Raw genomic sequence first — 22634 nt, forward strand, 5'->3', positions numbered from 1 at the left:
AGGGTGATCACTGGCACACTGGCATAAGTGTGAAGGGTGACCAGATGTCCCCCTGTGCTTGGGACACTCCCTCATTTCCAAGATTTTTCAGGCGTACCACAAATTGAGACCCTGTCCCACATTGTGACTGGCAGGCATCTGTGTTCAAATGCCCTATTGGCCTGAAAATAAGACGTTTTTTTCCAATGGAAATATCCTAAAAAAACAGGGTTGTATTATAATCGGGGACTAGACTATGCAAATATGGGGAGGGACATTGCAGAAAAAAATCTAACACTGACAGTGATATTAGTGTCTACGCGAGGCTATTAGTGGAGCCTCATCTTTACAAGACGTCCTTTGGAGACTGCAGTCATAATTGCGTCAAGCAATACTCTGTGAACTTCAACTCAACTTCAACTTTATTGTCACATCACGGTTTACAGGTTTTTTCTTTTTTTTTAAGCTCCCATCATTTGCATTTTTCAGGAAAGCTGAGAAAAATAGAAAAGACAAGGAAAGCAGGTTAGGTATTCAAATATTCCTGATATGAGTCAAATACAAATACACAATGTACCTACATAGATAGGGTGCATATATTAGAAGAAATGGCAATGGAATGAGGCAACAAATATGTACAGTAGCCTACATGAGATGCAGCAATAGAATAGCAACCAATATAGAATTTAGACCTTTGTGCATATCATGTGCAGGTGAGACATGGCGTACTGTAGCAGCATATATCAGACGTCATTGAAAACATATCTGGCAGTTCAAGTACAGCAAGGTAATTCTGTGCGACAGCCTGTGAAGATCTCACTGTGAACTTTACCAGTGAACCTTCAGCCCGGTATCTCTACACTGACGCCTTACAAGCTTGTAGATTGCCTTAAATGTTAGCCCCAGAATTGGGAAGCAAAAAAAGTGCGTATGTCAGGGTATTCTTTTGTCCTTCCTCCATTTCACTCCCTATGGGTGCTCTTTCTTCCCCACTGCGTACCGCTCGCTCTCTGTTCTCTCCTGATGTGTTGTCAGGAAACAGGCAGCAAGGAGAAGAATTAATTGTGACGGTCTGTGACCGCAGTGTTTTCTGCAGCAACATGCTCTCAGAGAGAGAGAGAGTGAGAGAGACAGAGAGACAGAAGAGATATAAAAGTAGACAGCCACAAGGAGGTTGGAAGAGGGAGTGAAACTACAATAGTAATACATGTTATTTGTCTTGGCAAGATGCTATTTGCAGCTGACATTTTCGAATATAAAATTGTCCCTCTTAAACGAAAGTATAGACACTGAGGAACACAATAACAACACGTGCATTTAGTTTTCGAAGGTACTTTTTAAAGTTTCAATCAAGAATAGAGCTACTCTGGGGAAGAAGACAAAAACAGACTCCTACAAAATACTGTAAGCGTCAGCTGTTGTTAAGGTATCAATTTCTATTCTGAGGCCTTGCCAGCGGCCAATTAAGACTTAAGATTCAGCAGAATATAGCTGTCACAGTGGAACTGTGGAAGAGCACAATCCCATGATGAATATAACCTTAATGATAATAATCTGAGTTTTGGCTGAGCCCTGATTGCTGTTGGCTCACAGTTGGCCATGTTGCTGTTAATTGCCGCATTAAAAATGCAGTGGGCTTGAATGTGATCAGACTCAGCACTTTAGCGATTGAGGCTGAGGTCGTTGTTCACTCACTCAGCCCCATCTGGTCGGTTGTGATGTGTTAGCGAGGGTAAGTGAGGTACACAAGGTGCTGTGCATGTGGCACAAACCAGTGGAGCTGTTGTTCTGAGAAAATTCCCCATTGCTTGCATATTCTTTAATAATCATTATCGTAATCTCTCTCTTTTTGGGGAAAAAAAAATATCAGACCCGTCTGAAGTGAGTGGTACTGTACTGTACTGTACTGTACTGTACTGTACTGTACTGTACTGTACTGTACTGTACTGTACTGTACTGTACTGTACTGTACTGTACTGTACTGTACTGTACTGTACTGTACTGTACTGTACTGTACTGTACTGTACTGTACTGTACTGTACTGTACTGTACAAGCCCTCCTCCCTGGCCTGTGTGTGTCTGTCTGTGTCTGTGTGTTAGGCTGTGCAACAGTGACACTTGGTTGTGACATTATTAGTTACTGGAGTCTGACTAGCCTGGCCCAGCCAGCGTGATTTCTGGTCTAGAGGGCCAGAAATTGGTTCACCGATCTGAGCGCCCGCCCCCCTCCTCACCTCCCATACCTGGTAGAAAACAGCGGAGAACACTGACGTCACCAGATTTGGAGCGACGCATTTTTCTCTATTGCTCTAAAAGTACATTAGAGACATATTAAAATTGGGTCATGGGATTTGAAACTGTCTGAATATTTTACAGTGTGGTAGACTGCTCCCATAAATGAATTATTACTCCTGCTCTAGTGCCTAATAAAACGGCACTGTACACATGGTATACATATAGCCTATGGTATTTATGTATATTTATTTGAAATATGACTGTATTGGAAAGTAAGAGACCCATGAATGAAGTGCAAGCAAATAAATGAAGGAATGTATCATTCAATCAATCAACCAAACAATCCTCAGAAGATCTGTCTATAGTGTTGTTGTGTGCAGGATTCAAATTTATTGGGGGATGGGGGTTAAATACATGCCTCTGCTTTTGATGATAATATTTATTATTATTATTATTTTTAACCCTGGCTATGTGCCTCTGTGTTTCCAGAGATTGTACGGGCCATGACTTATGTGATCAACCAGGGCATGGCCATGTACTGGGGAACCTCTCGATGGACGGCCATGGAGATCATGGTGAGCACACAAAACTACTTTTATCTCTCTCAACTTCAAGCCAGCAATACATTCAGATAAGCTACTCTGTGAAATGTCATTGTGTAAAATGCAAATAATGCTGCACTGTTTTTGCGTCATTCCATATCCATACCATTCTCATTATGATGCAACTGCCCTCTCATGGTCTGAACAACAACATAGCACTTCCTACATGCTAGTGTTTTCTTATGAGCCATCCCGGGTGTTATTTCTGAGCACTCTGGCGTGTGTGTGTGTGTGTGTGTGTGTGTGTGTGTGTGTGTGTGTGTGTGTGTGTGTGTGTGTGTGTGTGTGTGTGTGTGTGTGTGTGTGTGTGTGTGTGTGTGTGTGTGTGTGTGTGTGTGTGTGTGTGTGTGTGTGTGTGTGTGTGTGTGTGTGTGTGTGTGTGTGTGTGTGTGTGTATGTATGTACACACAATCTATGTAAAGTGCTTTGGATAAAGGCACTATAAAATGCACCCACCATAACCTAGGCTGGGGTGGCCCAAAAGACTTAATTATGAAATTGTAGTAAATTGTAAAAGTATTGCAATTCAAGTGAGATTTGTGCTTAGTTAGTATATTTAGTTCTATTATGGTGATTTTGCCGCTCCCCACAGACTTTTAGGGCCAAAACAAACGCTCACACGGCTTGCCGTGTGACCAAAAAGGCCTGGGGCCTAAAGAATTACTCTAGCCCAGGGGCCTCAACTCCTAGAAATCCGGCACTGGATACCTGGGCATATACATTGACAATAAACACATATGGAATGTTCAATGTCTGACAATAAACACACATGGAATGTTCAATGTCTGACAATAAACACACATGGAATGTTCAAAGTCTGCTCTAACACTGCTTTTACTGTACATTCATAACATACATAGGTGGATTTGTGTACCGTGTATGTATGTATGATTGATTGAGCTCTGATCAAACAGTCTGGATTCAAGTGGCTCTGTTGAGAAGCTGGGGAGATTCAGCTACAATATTAAGAAACAACACAGAGCATACCTCAGAAAGATATGAGCTTCAGGAACACTTGTGAAAATGATAAGAAGAATACCTCGAAGGATATTAGCGGGGATTAATTTATACAGGCTGACATCATCAAGGGTAGCCTATCTGCTTCTGCTACAGTATACAAACATTCTGTAGCAGGTATCCCTGAAGTCAGCTTGTTGAAATGTTGGTAATTAAAATTATCTCTGTGGATCTACATTGAGTGTTTTGTATTATTCCATCTTTGAATCTTGTTGCCAGTATCAGCATTCAGCACCTTACAGAGACTGTGGTCCGTACAGTACTTTCTTGCTTATACAACAGCACATTTTGACAGTGATGGGAATGAGTCAACAATAGGTTGAAATTGCTTTACTGCATGAGATATTACGTGAGTATTTACTCACCTAATGAGCCAATACAAACTGATGATTTGATGTCTGAGAACATGGTTCTAAATGCTCATTGCAAACTGTGGAGAATATTGGTGTCCATGAGAGGTAATATTGTTTTCTCTGGAATGCAATACCAACGCTGAGGGTACAGGGTAGGCCAAGATCGAACCATTATGGCTTGTTGTGAGCTTGTAGATCAGCAATTTTTAGATGACATGTTGACATGTTGTGTTGTAATGTAGAGGGAAATACAAGCTGGTGGTAGTTAGGTAAAATTCCAGTGCAACACGATGTTCTACCTGAAAAGATATTTCCACCGTGAGAAAACATGTATTGATTGATGCAATTTTCTGAAGCGTAATCGGTCACAATAATGTGAAGATAACAAAGAACCCACCAAGTCGTGCGATTAGTCACACACGTTACCGCAGTGAAATATTTGTTCTCCGCATTTGACCTCTTGGAGCGGTGAGCCACAGCGTGCGCCGTGCTCAGGAATCATTAGTTGATTTGACCCAATCCAACCCATTGATGCTGAGTGCCAAGCAGGAAGGGATTGGGTCCCAATTTTACAGTCTTTGGTATGATCCGGCCCAGGATCGAACCCCCAACCTCCCAGTTTCAGGGCGGACACTCTAACCACAAGGCCACTGTCTGCTATCTTTTCTGCTATCCTTTCTTGAGTTTTTATTACACAATACTTACTTTTCAATCTGACTTATCCTATCTATTGATGATAATATCATGAAGGGTAGAACAACATGCTCTATGGTGTGTGGGGAAGAGGTGTTTTAATTGATGGAGGCACATTTTGACAGACTTTGATTCACTGCCCAGCAAATAGCCTCTCCATTAACCTTCCTGTTTAATTTGTCACTTGCACAGGGACATGTTCCAAAGCATTGGAAGCATAACAAATATGTCTACATAACAAATATTTAATATAAGATAGACGGTTCCCGTCTGACAGCGATGATATAGAAGTGGACATTCTACTGTGTCTATTGTAGATATGACCAACTGGGACAGATGGCAAAGTTGGGGCTTTATTTATAGATTTTAGTGCTCCATTTGATCTGGTTGCTCATAACATATTAATGGACAAACTTTGCATTACGGTTTCCAGGAAACTGCATTAACTGGGTGAACTCTTACTACTAATACTTCATTTCAATTTAACTTATACGCCTTTTTCCACTCATATTTATGTCCAGCACTACACTATTAGCTGATGACACTACTGTGTATAAAGCATGAGCAGCATAAATAGAGGAGGCCTACTAAATATTAATCACTGGATCAACAAACTTGTTTACCAGGAAAACTAAAATGATGATGCTTGGACCTAGGAAAAGGTGGCTTGTATTGCAAATATATGTGTCTATGGGTTTGAAGTAATTTACTTATGTACAAATATTGTTTATTTATGTTGGTATCTATTAAAGACAAAGTATATTAAGTTAAAGGTAAAGTTTAACTAAAGTTAAAGAATAACTAAAGTTAAAGCATAAGGTCGCGAATACAAGCGGACAAAATGAGTTTTCTTTGACGGGTGGCTGGCATCTCCCTTAGAGATAGATAGGGTGAGAAGTTCAATCACACGAGAGAGACTTGCTGCTTCTTCGCCTGGAAAGGAGCCAGCTTAGGTGGTTTGGGCATCTGATTAGGATGCCTCTCTGGCGTCTCCCTAGGGAGGTCCTAGAGGCACATCACACTGGGAGGAGACCCCAGGGCAGAACAAGGTGCAGTTGGAGGAAACACATCGACTCACTGAACTTGGAACGTCTCGGTATCCCCCAGGAGGAAGTCACTAATGTTGCCCTGGAGAGGGAATCTGGAGCTCTCTGGTGGAGCTGTTGCCCCCGCAACCCGACTACGGATAAGCGGTTGAAGATAGATGGATGGATGGAAGTTAAAGATGTTTTTATGTTTGAGGAATCTTTTTTGGAATAATCGCCCAGTTCTAAATCAAATCAAATGGCCTTATCTTAACCATATGAACCCTAGCGTCCCTCTTATGGCCATATCATAATAGGCGAATATTCGGCCAACATTTTGCAAAAATATCAGATCTGCAAGCTCACAATATTCGGCAAAGAACTTGATGTAGAGCAGAAAAAGGAGTGGACCGGGTATAGACCTCTGGGAGATCTAGGCCAACAAAATATATGGTTTAAGACAAGTGGCTAAAAGCACAGTGAAGTGAGAGGAGAGACTGATCGGGAGGGCAAAAGAATGAGAGGAAAGAGGATGAAATCTACAGGCTGACGCATTAAAGGACAACTTTAGTTTTTTTCAACCAAGGTTCATGTTTTAGGTTATTAGAGAAACTAAAAGATGAGTGTTAATCTTTTTTCATTTGCTGCTTTCTTTCGTTTTAGGGATTTTAGCTGTTTTTGACAGGGGGGCGGGGTCATTCGAGCATGGGGCTAAATATGCATTTTTTAACACAATTTTATGGTGATTTATTTTTGTATGGTTTACTATAGTCCTAATAAACGCCAGGAAATTACATCTGGCCACAAAAGATCACAGGATCTACTGAATGTGAAGGTAGCCTACAGGGAGAAGGCTTATACTGTGTGTATAGGCTCAATATGTCAGTTTGTCACATTCAATAGATCCCGTGATCTTTTGTGGCCAGATGTAATTTCCTGGCGTTTATTAGGACTATAGTAAACCATGAAAAAATAAATGACCATAACATTGTGTTAAAAAATACATATTTAGCCCCATGCTCGAATGCCCCCGCCCCCCTGTCAAAAACTGCTCAAATCCTTAAAACGAAAGAAAGCAGCAAATGAAAGAAAATTAACACTCACCTTTTAGTTTCTCTAATAACAACCTAAAACATGAACCTTGGTTGAAAAAAACTAAAGTTGTCCTTTAAGAGCTTGTAAGTTTGCCTATTTTCGGTTATTATTTTAAGCATTTGTAGGTCAAACTAGAAATATGTTCAGAAGCATTTTCCATAAAAAACTGTCTCAAATGTTGACTTTCTTTTAAGGTTAGGTCTGCGACTTCTTCAACTGGTTGGCAGTATGTAGAACCTTAGGAACAACATGACTAAAACACCATGATGTTTCACAGATTATATTCTGCTTGAATCCATGGGAAAGAACAAAGAGTAAGTGAATGCTCTGGGGAGGATTGTTGGAAATAAAGAAGTGAAGGATTCCAGAGGGATGGTAGTATCCTCCAGTACTGTTCCTGACATCTCTTTCAGTATGCAGTAGGCCTACTCATCTCTTTAACTAACTGGTTCTCAAAGTCCAGTCTGGGCACCCCAGAGGTCCTTGAGGGGGGTTCCAGGGGGGCCCCATCAAAATAAGGAACAGTTTCAATTAAGCCTTATTTCGTTTTTTAACATTTTTGACAAATCTTCTCTTGTCCCTGGCACAACATTTTTTAGTCGGTTCTGAGACATAATGATGAAAGTGGTGAGGTGTAGCCAATAGCCATGGGTTTGATGTGGTTATTGAAAGAGAATAACAATGACTTCTCAGTGTACATGACAAAGGAGCCACAAGCGCACACACACGTGCCTGCTCGCACATGACAGCAGCAACATGATCTTTATAATAATGCCAAATAGCCCAAGAATTCACTGTCACTGTCACATAGTGTTGACAGCAGGCCTACACGATAATAGAGTGAGTCTGCTAATGATTAAGAAGCTGTGTGTGTGTGTGTTTGTGTGTGTGTGTGTGTGTGTGTGTGTGTGTGTGTGTGTGTGTGTGTGTGTGTGTGTGTGTGTGTGTGTGTGTGTGCGTGTGCGTGTGCACGTGTGAGAGAGAGAGTATGCGTGCAATCTGTGCATGCATCTATTCCCTATGGCTTTGACTTTTTCTCCAAGACATTATGGAAATCTAGGTAATCCCATATATGTGTGAACTGGAATGCAAACAGTGTTGTGATAGCGGATATTGATTTGATGAAGTAAGCTGCAGTTGGAGTTTATTTCACCTTGTGTCAAGTGTAAGTTGAAGTTAGCGTGCACTGTTCACCTTGTCTGCCCTTCTGTCTTTGCATCAGTGTATCTTGATTGATTCCCTGTTTATTATCCAACAACTTCATCACCCTGTCCCTCTTGCGCTCCCGCCCACTGCACAAGGAAACAAAGAGCTCTTTATAATATTGTCTCTTTCGGGTGGAAACTGTCCAAAACTGTTACTTTCATGATTCAAAGTGGCAAAAGTAGCACATCTACTCTACAAGCTAGTTTTGAGCTTGTGACACTGTAGTGTATGAAGTAGGGCATTCATTTACAAAAGAAACACAACACGTTAGAATATGGAGATAAGAATAGATAGAATTCTGCCCGATAGCATCGATATATACTGTATGTCACTCACAGTACGATTGGGAAACGAGTCAGATTGGAAAAGGTGCACTCGGTTTCACCGTTGGAGTCTGAAGGTGACTTGAGCCACGAGAGGCACCGTCGAGCTAAAGCGAGCAAGTCTCCGGGCCAAATGTAAATCATTACCACTCCAAGCTAACAGCCAAGTGGTCCCTACTTCCTACCCCCTACCCTAGCCTCGGTCCCAGGCTTACTTATCTGCGAAAAGAAAAGCCTGGTCACAACCTAAGGCAGAGAAGCTATCGGCGGTTGTATCCTCCGGAACAGCCGTCAAATGTATTTCCCCCGGATACGATATTTTCCAGACCAATCACAACACTTGTTTTATTCGCGGAGAATGTAAACTGATTTGTAAAGCATCAACGATTTCACTTCCGCTAAAATCCCGCAACTTCCGCTGATAGTCTTTTCAGCTTAGGTCTTGCCCAGGGTGCCCCTACCCCCGTTCAGTCTACAAACACTATGGTTAGCCACTTAGCTTTAGCGCCTAGTAGTAGCTCCCATTTGGGAATTGTTTTCCGCTTTGCCACGCGATGTTGCTGCTCTCCGAAATGTTATTATTTATTATTATTATTATTTATGCTGCATTCACATGGAATCAGGCAAACGGCAAAACCTGCTGGACGGCACGGAACGGTAAAAAGTTTAAATATTTTAACATTGATGCCGTCTGCCGTTACCGTCGCCGGTTCGGGCTGCCGTGCCGTCCTGTTCCGTTTACCGTCTACCGCTTGCCTGATCCTATGTGAATGCAGCATTAGTATTGTTATTTCGCGTCGTTGGAGTTTTGAGACTGAGAATGAGATGCCTTGGCTTGCATCGCCCTCTAGTGATGATTACTAAGATCAAGGAAACGAGTGCGCCTTTTTCAATCTGACATGAATGGAATGAAGTAGCGCACTGTGCAATGCAAACTAACAGGCGAGTGCGCTCCCGGTGCGCATTTCCGAACGCACCCTAATAGATCTTTGTAATATACACGTAGAGAGATGGTTAAATGATATAAATAGATCTTTGTGCATGCATCATGTGCAAGTGGTTAAAGGAAACAAAAGATGTCATGAAAGTGGAGCCACAACCACAACATAGGGATATAAAACCAAAACAAGATATAAGAATAAACCGAAGCGGAATTTTTTCCGAGGTGGTTGCGCAAAATACATTTGTTTTAGGTTCCCCTTTGATGTAGAGTACTGTACCGCTGTCACCTCACTTTCATGGTCCATAATCTGTGTTTCTGCATAGCCACACCATGCTCTTACTGTAGCCTATGCTTAGCCCAAACATTTAGATTCTCGTAGAGGTTTTTTTCGATTCTGACGAATCTCTCTACGAGAGTCTAAAAGTTAACCCCGCCCCTGACGTCGAAAAGGAACGTTTGTGCCTCAAAATCACTCTTACCTTGTACAAATGCAAAATCTAAGCTGCTTTAAATGTTGCCCCACTTGTTTGTGATCTGTGCGCACCCATATTAAACACTGCACATGCTTATTTTTCAATAAAAAAGGTATTTTAATCCACTCTGTTTCTGAATCCTCCATTGTAAATGCGGTAAACGGCGCAACAGAATATTGCCCACGCCCCTAGCGGCCAGGGTTCTCTTGCGCATTTACAATGGAGAGAAAAGCAAGATGGCCGCCAGATTCCGAGACAGAGTTGATTAAAATACCTTTTTTACTGAAAAATAAGCATGTGCGGTGTTTAATATGGGTGCGCACAGATCACAAACAAGTGGGGCAACATTTAAAGCAGCTTAGATTTTGCATTTGTACAAGGTAAGAGTGATTTTGAGGCACAAACGTTCCTTTTCAACGTCAGGGGCGGGGTTAACTTTTAGACTCTCGTAGAGAGATTCGTCAGAATCGAAAAAAACCTCTACGAGAATCTAAATGTTTGGGCTAGCCTATGCTGTATGTTCTGGCTGACAGTTAGTTTATACTTGTACACAAATTATTTCACGATGCATTGCACTCTTCACTTTAAAATAAAATACCAGTAAGTGAATCTCTCCCTCTCTGTCTCTGTCTCTCTCTCTGCAGGAGGCTTATTCCGTGGCCAGACAGTTTAACCTGGTCCCTCCAGTGTGTGAGCAGGCAGAGTATCATCTGTTCCAGAGGGAGAAGGTGGAGGTTCAGCTGCCCGAGCTGTACCACAAGATAGGCAAGTGTTCTGCACTGGGTGAACCCTTCACTTCTACTGCCAAACCATATCGTTTTCAGTGGTGGAAAGAGTACTATTTTGTTTTTTACTTAAAAGTATCAACACGGCAATGTAGAAATACTCAGAATTTACTAAATGTACTTGAGTAAAAGTACTAAAGTCTTGGTATCAAAATGTACTTAAAGTAGGCTACCAAAAGTAGAAGTAGTCATTGTACAATATGTCCCATTTCACAAGTTTTCAAAGGAATAAAGTAAGTAAAGAATATTAAGATTACATAAGTGTAAAGACCACTTATGATCTGACCTGGCCCAGCTGATCTACATTTCCTTAAATCAGTCTCTTATGACGTCAGGTAGCCCAGGAACCTTGTCTGATCAAACAAGTCCACCAGCAGGGAATTTGACCATGACACAATTACATCACTTCTGAATTAAATCTTGACCACTTGAACCTTAGCATTCCTGTTTTGGCCAAAAATAGACGACCGACAAGTTCACAACGTGTGGAGGGAAAAAGAGCGCGAGTTGTAGGCAACTCATGTCCAGTTTACTGCATTCATATTGCAACATCCCCTTGCCATTTTTAGTTTGAGACCATAACAATGTGGTGATGCAAGATACACAGTACATTAGGAGTTAAAAATTAAATCTAGTACATATTGATATTAGTTATCCATAATATAGCACTGGGCCGGGTCCTACAAAGAAACCTATTGTTCTCCTGAATATCTCCAACACAGTCAAACCACCTGAGAGTTAACACTTTTCTCCATGGTGACAGGGGTAGGGGCGATGACGTGGTCTCCACTGGCATGTGGCATCATCACAGGGAAGTACGAGAACGGTATCCCAGAAACCTCCAGGGCCTCCATGAAGGTAAAATATTATATATATATATATATATATATATATATATATATATATATATATATATATATATATATATATAATTTATTTTTATTTTTTGAGGGGCGCTAGCTTTGTGTGTATGAGCCGTGTTTGTGTTTGTAGAATGTGATGATTTCATTTGATTGGTTGAGCACGGAATGTATGATGATGTATGACGATCTAGTATGATGATAAGAACGCCCCTCACTGTGAGTGTGATTGTTTTTGGGGACAATTGACTAATGGTGGTTAATCTAACCATTTGTAACTCTGTCTAATGGTTGTACATTCTCAGAATTAAATTGACACTGGGGAGTTTTCTATCGTAGCCTATCAATTCATGTCTAAATTTATAAAGCACTTATACAATCTAGGCTACTTTAATCTACCAAAGTGCAGACTAGGACGTAGCTAAACCACACATAATAGACATAAACAACAAGAGACACAGCTCACTTCTCTCCCCCCCCCCCCCCCCCACCCCCTTCCTCTGTGTGGAACTAACTCACTGGCTCCCTCGCTGTACATCTCTATACCCACTTCTCCCTTTCTGTTTCTCTCCCCCTCCCCTCCCCTCTCTCCCTCTCTCTCTCTCTCTCTCTCTCTCCCTCTCTCTCTCTCTCTCTCTCTCTCTCTCTCTCTCTCACCCTCCCCCCTCCCTCCCTCCCCCCTTCCTCCCTTCCCTGCTCCCTCTCTTCTCGCTGGGCAGTCGTACCAGTGGCTGAAGGATAAGATAGTAAGTGATGATGGCAGGAAACAGCAGGCCAAGCTGAAGGAGCTGGGCCACATTGCAGAGAAGCTGGGCTGCACCCTGCCTCAGCTGGCTGTGGGTAAGATGCATAGAGCTGTAGACAAAGTAGAGGGCAGACACCCGTCACTCTTTTTGCTCAATTTGCACACTCAGAGTTACAGTCCTGTAAGGGTTCATTTGGAGCCCCTGGACCCCACTTTGAAAAACACTGTCTTCTGTCATTCTTGGGGATTCCCAAATTTCCCACCCTGGTAGTGTTTCAATTACTGCTCTTTAATTCTATCTGTCTTGTGCATTTCTTGCTAAAATCTACATTTCCACATATACTTTATTAGTTGTATTAGTATTAGTTGTACAGTATAATATAAAGTCATTGGGCATTTGGGCAAACACAAATGCCCTTTTAGAATAGAAATATCAAATAAAGGTCAAAGAGAAATAAGTGGTCTCTATTTCAGCCAAAGATGACAGCAGTGCACCACCTGGTGGTTGCTGTTTGAATGGCCATTATTGAAATCACTTCACATGCTTCCACAGCTTTCATTATCACAAGCTGTCTTTCAGTGGGGAATTGTAGTTTTGTCATATAATTATGCTAATTATACAAGCACATTTAATTCAGCTGAACTGTAATGAGTTTAGTTCAGACTCAATAAAGCCTTCTATTGTTTGTATGAATAAAACATGATCTCTCTGTGTCTCTCTCAGCATGGTGTCTGAGGAATGAAGGAGTGAGCTCAGTGTTGTTGGGCACATCCAACCCTGAACAGCTCACTGAGAATCTAGGGGCTATACAGGTGTGGACGCACGCACGCAAACACACAAACACACAAACACACAAACTCAGACAACACTAATAACCTCTGTTGTATTCTGCTGCCTGACGTGTCTCCTAATTTCCCTCCCTCCCTCTGCTCCCAGGTCCTTCCTAAGATGACGTCTCATGTGGCGTCAGACATTGACCACATACTAGGCAACAGGCCATACAGTAAGAAGGATTACCGCACCTAGACCACTGGGGTGGACTAACAAAGGACACACGGTGTCCTGATGGCCTGGTGTCCTGTCCTACCTATCTACTTACCCATCGTACCACCACTGTGGGTCCACTGTCTCAATGCTCCTGTCCATGGTTTTCTCCTTGGGCCACTGCCCAGCCCAACTCAGCCTTGCGAAAACCATCATAACCTAACCTAGTCTGTTTAAGACTATACCCCTGTTTAACTCAGCTGCACCTAACCAAATTATCTGCAGTTCAGCACAGACAAGAAAAGCCTAACCTATAGCCTTCCACAGCCTAACCTGAGTTTAGTCGAAGCCAGTCCAGTTCATCTTACCTAACCAGTGTCTCAGCCCAGATCAGCTCAGCTATACCCTGTCCTGTCCTGCCCTGCCCTGCTCGGCTATACCCTGTCCTGCCCTGCTCAGCTATACCCTGTCCTGTCCAGCTCAGCTATACCCTGTCCTGTCCTGCCCTGCTCAGCTATACCCTGTCCTGCTCAGCTATACCCTGTCCTGTCCAGCTCAGCTATACCCTGTCCTGCCCTGCCCTGCTCAGCTATACCCTGTCCTGCTCAGCTATACCCTGTCCTGTCCTGTCCTGTCCTGCCCTGCTCAGCTATACCCTGTCCTGCCCTCCTGTCCTGTCCAGCTCAGCTATACCCTGTCCTGTCCAGCTCAGCTATACCCTGTCCTGTCCTGTCCTGCCCTGCCCTCCTGTCCTGTCCAGCCTAAACCTGCTCATCTGAGCTCAGAGCAGCTTCCTAGATCCAGGTTACTGTTCTATGCTGAGTACAACTCTGTTCAGGCCAGGGGCCCTGTTTATAAACAGTTAATTAATTAATTTATTCATTATTATTTGTATCTGCCACAGCAAGGACTGATATTGAAACCACTAGCTCCAGGTGTTTGCCGCTGGCATTATGGACCTGCAGAACAGGATAGATCCAGTTAGGATCCCTCCTGTTCTGCAGGTCCTTAATTGCTGAAAGTGTCCTTTCAGATAATTTCTGAACTGGTTGTAGTGATGCTTGGCTATTTGCAGGCAAATGCAGCATTATGGCCATTATTATGCACCAGAATCATTTAATATACTAAGTTCAGTAAGTTCCAATATTTCTCAGTGGAAAAGAAAATGCCTGCTATATTATAACTACAGAGGCCAAATTCATCTAACCCTTTCAATTTATGTTACATGTAACTTTTTGCTTGAATCTTTTTTCATATTCACATTTTCACATATTTAAAGCCATGGATGCAGCTGAATGTAGTTCTCTTCCTTTCTCTCTCTATCTCTCTCTCGCATGCACGCACACACACACACACACACACACACACACACACACACACAAACACAAACTTAGAAGTGCCCCAGGATTTGGAGCTTTCCAATGTGCTGCGCTGCATGCCAAATACTGTGGGCTTTTTATCTGGATAAATCAATATTCTCACAACTCACACACCTCAAAATCAAAAGACATTAAACATCAAAGTGGAAGCATTTCCCCCACAGAGCAAGGTTTAATGACGACCTGGTTCTCAAACGTATTTATTTCAGGGACCCCTATAACCCTGAAGAAAAATCGAATTCTCGGTTGTCGAGTTCAAAGGATATTGTGTTGCATGTGGTTCGTCTCTTGAAGTTCTTTACAAAGGCCCCATAGACCATTTAAAATGAACTGAACTGGAGTTTCAGACTCCCAACTCAGCCAAACCACGTTATCCAATAACCATCCAATCTAATTTCATCTACTCTTGTCTGATAGGCAGAGAATTCTACCTATATTAATATTAACCAATAGATGCATGTCAACTCACCTTGTCTGGTGTTCTTTAGTTATGCTCACCACAACAAAGCAAATATAATAGAATACCAGAAGGGTTTAGAAGAAATATACAATAAGCGTCTAGAGTCTAAGCCATTTCTAACCAATTTACTGACAGTGACCACACCCACCCTCCCCCGTGAAGCCAGCTGAATTGAGGATTATGGGACACTGAGTTTAAGTGGGACTCTGTGTTGGGGAAGAGTGAAGCATGATGTACCCAGTGGTCCTATTGAGCCAGTGCAGCCCTGCTTCTGTAGATCATAGAAAAGAGAAGCGGACTGTGTATCCTCTCGATTCGCATCCATCGTGGAGTCTCTTTATTGCCTATGAACTGAACCTGCTTTTTTGATTGCCGACATGAACCATAGGGTTATGTTCTCACCTATACAGTAGATATTATACCTAGTAGTAAATACAAAGATTTGACTACCTATCAGACAATGGTCACAGTAACAGCTATAGCTTATTACTGTGGCACTGAGAACAAAGCTAGGTACAGTGTTTTAACAGTCAAAAACCCATGGCAAAGGGTACAGTTTTTTCTTTTTGTGAATTATTGCAGAGAGTTTCTCTGGCACATTTCTGAGGTAGTAATTTTGTTTTGGGAAATTCCAGGGAGCATACGTGTGTACATAAAACGATATGGCGAGCATTGTAACATAAGGGAAAAAACAACCTCAAGCCTCTTTTCTTGCAAATGTAAGCTGTACTGTATGAATAACATATATAAATAAAAATGTAAATAGTGATTTGTTTGTTTTCTCCTCAGCCGTATCAATGCATTCTTTGCGTTTTGAGTCCATTCTGCAACCTTATATTAACATTTGATTAATGATGAACAACCACAACAGAGATGTGTTTTCTCTAGTTGGTTCAGCACCCAAAGCTCAGGCATGTGTCTTCTTGTTGTTTCTATGTATAAATACTGGAGTTTTCCAAGAGTGTACCATGACAATATATTATTGGCCAGATTCCACAAATCAATTACAACTGCCTCAGGGAATGAGTTCAGTATTGAGCCGAGGATTTAATTAACTGATTTAGCCTGTATCACTTCCTAGTAACATTGTGGTAAAGACAAAGTCCTCCAATATTTAACTCACTAAAATCTGATTTCAGCAACTGCGGATTATTGCATAGTAATGTAAAATGTTTGCTTTTTTATTATTTGAAAACATTTTATAATGGTGAGTATAGCTGATCTACAATCTCACAATGCAAAGCAAGCGTTGTGAGTTTGTAGATCTATTACTTGTATGTGTATGCTGAAGTAGAACATCCATTTACAAAAAAAACAAGTTGAAATATTAATATTTGGGCTGAGACACCAGTTAGGGTTAGGCTGTGGAAGGCTTGGTTAATTTCTGCCCAACCGCAACAGTATACTAAATTCAGTTAGAAACCTGGATACAGTAACTGCGTTTTTGTGAAATGGGTTCCTTGTGCATTACTGGAACAAAGATCATAGGGGCTACTATGATTAAAACTCCATGTGGGGAACACAAATCTGGGACATTTAATTTCAGATTTCACATAACAAATAAGATTTTTGAGCAGGAACAAAATGCCCACTCTTGAATTCTGGTTGCAAGTGTGGGATCTGCTTCTTTGTATGCCATCTTTCTTTGGCGTGATCCTTAAACAAAATTGTAATTTTGGGCATGCAATTACTTTTTCAAAAGTTAGCAAAATAGCTGATCAAGATCACAGCATGCTACATGACTCTTTGCAGTAAATATAGTACAGTCAATAATGCATTTTAGGACTTGGCCTGGCTGTGAATACTAGTCAGCCAAATCAAGTGCCTTGATTTGAGTTGACCTTGCTAAACCCTGTTTTGGGGGGAGATCAGGTGTGAAATTTGGCTGTCTCTACTTCACACACACTACTCTTTAAATTAATACTATTATTTGGATATGGATCATTGGACGACCTGCTCTACCTCCTGAGCCAGTCGCCCGTTGTGTTTAACATTTCAGAATTCTACCAAATACATAGAGAGGAAGACAACAAGGTTACAGAAGATGGGGTCCAATCTGGCCCCTTTTATTTGTACAAAAAGAGACAGAAAGACAGACCTGAAGACATAGTCCAGGTGCTTGGTCATGAATTTCATGAAGCTGAAATGGCATGGTTATTTTTTTACTCCCAAACTTACATACATGCCCACTTTTAAAGAAAAAAATAAACCCCTCCCCCACCCCTTTGTTCCCTCCTTATTTATTTATTTTCTGTTCATGGTTCACTTTGAGCCGGTGGACAGCAGAGCAATCAGTCCGGATGAGGCGCTGATGGACAGAATGTAGTTACTGGAGAACAGTGGGTTAAGGCAACAACACTCATCATGGTAAAGATAGATCATGTATCGCACAGCTTGTATGCCTATATACATAAGACATATGACAGACAGACAGACAGACTGACAGACTGACAGTCACTACCGACCGGGGAGGTGGACTGTCGGCGGGCTGACAGGTGCTGGGCATCTCCTCCCTGTCCCCTCAGAGGGGGGTAGAACCAAGCAAAATCGAGGGTTACTGCGACCATCGGCTAATTATATAAAAAATAGATTATTGAAAGTCAGCCAGTCATAGTTTTAAGCCAGCTCACTCAACTTCCAGCTCTTTCCTCCAAAGGTAGGATATGCATGCCGTAATGTCGCTGCGCTGCCATTAATGAATTATAATAGGTTACTGTAGCTGTAGGCTACTACATTGATCTCATCATGTCATGAAATCAATCAAGTTTGGTGCCTCAGCATTCCCCATGGCATTCAGAGTCAGACAGACGACAGTGAGATGATAGTAATCTAAAGGAGAGTCTTCCCCCCATTAATCAATGCAGCTATAATAAAAAATATCAGATATATTTTTTACCTCTGCAAAGCCGAGTGTGCAATTTTATAATATAATTGCCAAGTATTGGTCCTGCGCTAACTTAAATAAATAAGTGAACTAGAGGACCTCATGGATAGGACCTCATGGTCTTATCCCATAATGATAGAAAACAGCGACACGTTTTGTAAAGGATACACAGTAGGGTTGAAGTTCCTGAGCAGGAAGAAGGAAGCGACGATGACGAGGACTAGGAAGAGGGTGTTGTTATAGAAGATGGAGAAGGTGGTGGCCTCGTAGTCTGCTACCTCATTCTTCTTCCACAGGATCCTGGAGCACCAAGAGGAGGGGGGTCCATACAAGTTAGCTAAAGTTTGATTGCCCTCCCCCGCTCAGTAATCTGATGGAATTAATCACAGCTGTGTAGCTTGCTCTGCAGCAAGTTTGTGTACATCTAGCGTGATTATTTTACCTGGATCGGCTGGATGATACCGCACATTTGGACATTTGTCACAGAGTTATATGTCATTGTGTTTATGGGGACTGGACACGATAGAAAGGACTGCCAGAATAGCTGCTTTTTGTTCTTGCTTAATGTAAATCGCTCTGGATTAAGAGCGTCTGCTAAATGCCTAAATTGTAAAATTGTAATAGCCTTGTCTGAATTAATGAATCACACTGTCGGCCCAGGCCGTAGCGTAACGGTCTGGGCACCGGACTGGTGATCCAGTCGCGGTGTGCCGCGGGTTCGACTCCCGGACCCGACACGGCCTTTACCGCATGTCATCCCCCCATCTCTCTCCCGTTTCCTGTCAGCCTACTTTCTATCCCTTAAAAAATCAATAAAGGCGTAAGCCGCAAAAAATATCTTAAAAAAAAAAAAAAAAATGAATCACACTGTCTTTAGCGACCGAACAAACGTCGGCCAGTAAAGACATCTAGGTGTCAATTTCTAGTAGTCACCTAACCCATAATCACCTCTCATCCTTCTCCTTGCGAGACATCTTACGGTTGTCGGCCTCAGACAGCTTCCTGGTTACCTCCTTGGAAACAGCATCTTCACGCTTCTGTGCAACTCTGAAGAGTAGATACAGAAAAATTACAAATACATTTAACTCTACAATTGGATAAAGGAACAGTGGGCACCAAAACATTGTGGGCCGAATCAACAGACTTTATGCTCATAATGACTGGCTAGACACAGGTTTTGTAGCAATTCATAGCAACTGTAGAAATAATAGGCCTTCAAATGTTCAAATCATATATTACATTTTGGAAGAATTAGCCAATTTAACATTAAGGTGCCCCCTCTGCTAAAGCTGCCTTTAACCACATTAACCCTGGCGTCCCTATAATGGGACACGTATGGCATGGACATGGCATGTAAATTATCTAGGCAAAACCTTTTTTTTTTTTTTTTTAATCACACCCGTATTACGTAAATTCTCCATTCATTGTCAATGGGAATTTAATGTTTGTGGAGGACAAAATTAGCCATTTTGCTTGTCCATATGACGAAAATTCTCCATTCATTGTCAATGGGGAATTTACGTTTGTGTAAGACGAAAATAAAATAGCCTAGGACGAATTCACACTCACTACAAGCTCAACATGTCGCATCTATGAGCCACTTGCTTTGGCAATGTAAACGTATGTTTTCTCATGCCAATAAAGCTCCTCTGAATTGAAATTGAATTGTGAGCTTTTTGATCAGCTATTTTAAAATGGTTTAATTAGTTAATAATCCTTGCCAATCGAGATTTGTTCCAATTTCACCCCCTTGGTTGCGCATAAGAATGAATGATGTGGCTCAGCAAGAGCTTTAGGGCTGTATTTTGCGTGTCTTAAGTACCAGGTCATATTACCCAACTTGAGTAAACTAAAGACCTGGAGGCGTGATCAATGCCATTTGGCTATTCCAAATGTGGCCAAAGAGCATTGATCACGCCTCCAGGTCTTTAGTTTACTCAAGTTAGGTGATAAGACCTGGTACTTAAGACACGCAAAATACAGCCCTTAGTCTTTATCAAAGCATCTCCTATTAACAGGAATGAAATAGACATTATAGCCTTTTTTGTGGCCATGGTTTATTTTCTTATTTTTTCCCCTCCACACTGTTGGGAGGTTGACATCAGAAGCTGTGTCAATCATCCCAGCATCTCACTATCTGTCTGTCTGTCTCTCATATAAAGGCTACATGTCTGCACAGGTGTGAAGTGAGATGTGGATGAGTATGTATTCATTAGTGTGGAAGTTTGTGCATGTTCAACATACTTGTGTTTGAGGACAAACTTGACGTTCTTGTAGGCGAAGGCCACGAGGTAGGTGCTGACCAGAGTCATCACAGCATAGAGAATGGCTGACTGGACCAGGTCCATGTGCCAGATCCTCCAGAACAACCCTGTACACACATGATGAGAACGCTCACATCAGTACAGCACTTACTTTAGCTGCCATCCCAGTTTTACTTCTAGCCAGTGTCTCTCAAAGAGGGATCCGGAGATCCCCTGGGGTCCTTGAGGTTCCAGGGGGTCCCTCATTAAATGATTGATAGTGACCAAATGGAACATATCTGTAACCCTGAGTGTACAATACAATACATTACATACTATGGTTAGATATGAAAGTTTAAGTTAGTTATTGGGGAGGTTATGGGGGAACCCAACCGCTCCATTTGGTTCTTATTCTTTCTGGGTTATTCCATGGCCTAGACCCTAATGTATACCAAACTTAGGCACCCTTGAAATTAACGTTTAAATAGAACCACTGACTGTTCTAACCAACTATTTGGTACCTGTATACACAGTTCGGTTAGCAGCAACAGAAAGCTAGCAACCATCATGTCAAGCCTTATGTCTGCTCAATGGCCAATGATCTAAATTGATTTGTGATTTATTAATGACTAAATCGCCAACCAAGCAAAGAAAGCGATCTCTGCTGCCTGCTGTCAAAATCATCATAGTTAATATAACATGAATGAATCACTTGTACCGTTAGCAACATCAGCTAGCAGCAGCTAACATCAGATCATTGAATGAACAGAATTACACACAGACAGACATCTGTACTTACAGATGGGAATGGCAGAGACGATGAGCGCATTGCCGTAGAACAGAGCGGTGGATTTGGCCGAGAGGTTCCTGCTAAAGTCCTGCAGGAGCAGGTCTTCCTCTGACTGCTGCTTGCTGCTGCCTTTAGGTGCCATGGTGGATGTTTCTACAAGACTGAATGAGTGCCGGCGTGCCGCTGGTCCCTTACAGAAAGAAGACTGACACGTAGAGCAAAGAGCTTCACTGCGCTGCTAACGACGCGTCAGCACAAGCACGGAAACGGCCCTGCGTCGGAACGGAAGCCGTCAGAGAGGCTGTGAGTGGAACAAGGCTCATAGTGGAACCGAGTGGAACGTTCTGCTGCCATCTAGTGTGCGGTGCTGGCTGAGTGCGTGAGGGGTGTTCATGTTGGCCACGAGAGGTCAGTGACTGTTTTCTTATTTTACCTTTTTCTCTTTTGTTTTTACACTTACTTGGTGTACTGTGCAGAACAAATTCGACTTGTTTGCTGCATTGGGTGGGGGACCCTCACTGTTCCTTGAGGGTGAGGGGAATCAGGGGATTCCAAATTGAGTGCCTGAAACGAATTGGATTTGGAACAGGTCCATTTGGTTCTGTGTGCACTGTGCACATGGGGGTCCTTGGAATTAAATGGTGTCGTTTGCTGCTCATGTCACCACCCCCGATTGTTGTCTAATTGATTGTAGTGTTACCGCTACTGTAGGTAATATTCTATGAATGAGTTCTGCTCCAATTCTCCTATCTAGCCTAGCCCTGGTCCAGGGCTTCAAGTCTCTCACTAGCCGTCGTCACAAATATGATGAGGTCAGCACAAATGTGATGAGGTCAGCACATTTTGGGCACATTCAATAATAAAACAATGATATCAAGTTTCGGGAAATAATGATTCAAATAGCTTCTTTGATTGATCTTCAATAGCCAATGATCTGAGGAGCATTCCAAGTTCTAATTGTCATGTTTTTGTTTATTTTCTGTTCTTGTTTGTGTCATTTTTCTATAATATATATTTAATAATATATATTTCTCAATTAAAAAACAAAAAGAGCGTGAGCGAGAGAGAGACACAGAGACCCCTTTTCCACCAGTTGGTTCCCAATGGGAACCGGTTCAGTTCTTTTTGTTTTTTAGTCCATGAGCCAGAGCTCCAAAATTGGTGGGCAAACTATACCCTATATTAAATTGTTTATAGGATCAATACAAGTAAATTAATACATGATAACCCTTCCACAGTAGTACCTTTTTTGATTATTTTGCATATTTTCCTACATAATGCCTCATTTGCATATTTAAAAATGTAAAATTTGTAATATAATAAATCATTGCCTTCGTGTAAGTACTCAGTTGGGGAAGTTTCATGGTGATAACAATCTAATACAGGTATGGTTTTGCCTACTCAATTCATAATTAACGTTCCAATTTTGGAGCTCTGGCTCATGGACTAAAAACCAAAAAGAACTGAACCGGTTCACATTGGGAACCAACTGGTGGAAAAGGGGCCAGAGAGAGAGAGAGAGTCACGGTCGACAGTCAGTGAACCCAAATGCAGAACAC

At 42.0% G+C, this 22634-nt stretch overlaps 2 protein-coding genes across 4 annotated transcripts in view; one reads left to right on the forward strand and one right to left on the reverse strand.

The window, feature by feature from the left end:
- The window catches only part of kcnab1a (potassium voltage-gated channel subfamily A regulatory beta subunit 1a), a 121115-nt gene extending 107294 nt beyond the window's left edge, over window positions 1-13821 (forward strand). For 2 of the 3 annotated variants that reach the window (XM_083773983.1, XM_083773985.1), the window contains exons 9-14: window positions 2704-2789; window positions 10589-10709; window positions 11493-11587; window positions 12309-12429; window positions 13059-13147; window positions 13272-13821. In XM_083773983.1, the coding sequence (XP_083630109.1) occupies window positions 2704-2789; window positions 10589-10709; window positions 11493-11587; window positions 12309-12429; window positions 13059-13147; window positions 13272-13361 (602 nt within the window). In that variant the 3' untranslated portion in view covers window positions 13362-13821. The remainder of the gene's footprint in view (window positions 1-2703; window positions 2790-10588; window positions 10710-11492; window positions 11588-12308; window positions 12430-13058; window positions 13148-13271) is intronic. The other variant, XM_083773984.1, reaches the window with a different exon arrangement.
- A 3372-nt stretch (window positions 13822-17193) lies between these two features.
- Window positions 17194-21333, reverse strand: ssr3 (signal sequence receptor, gamma). The gene is made up of 5 exons (XM_083772577.1): window positions 21085-21333; window positions 20287-20413; window positions 18991-19089; window positions 18211-18342; window positions 17194-17487 (listed from the first exon to the last, which is right to left on the reverse strand). Exons 1-5 carry the CDS (start codon window positions 21215-21217, stop codon window positions 17421-17423), a joined length of 558 nt encoding a protein of 185 aa, XP_083628703.1. The 5' UTR covers window positions 21218-21333; the 3' UTR covers window positions 17194-17420.
- Between the last annotated feature and the right edge of the window lie 1301 nt (window positions 21334-22634).

Source organism: Protomyctophum parallelum (assembly GCF_964188405.1).
Source record: "Protomyctophum parallelum genome assembly, chromosome: 9".
Taxonomy (NCBI): Eukaryota; Metazoa; Chordata; class Actinopteri; order Myctophiformes; family Myctophidae; genus Protomyctophum; species Protomyctophum parallelum.

Excerpts from the sequence above, each read along its gene's own strand:
- ssr3 (XM_083772577.1), bottom strand. The coding sequence starts at position 21,217 with ATGGCACCTAAAGGCAGCAGCAAGCAGCAGTCAGAGGAAGACCTGCTC. Across the intron at positions 20,414-21,084 it reads CGTCTCTGCCATTCCCATCT|GGTTGTTCTGGAGGATCTGG; the intron begins GTAAGTACAGAT and ends ATGTGTGTACAG. Across the intron at positions 17,488-18,210 it reads AGGAACTTCAACCCTACTGT|TAACTACATTCTGTCCATCA; the intron begins GTATCCTTTACA and ends ACTGTTCTCCAG.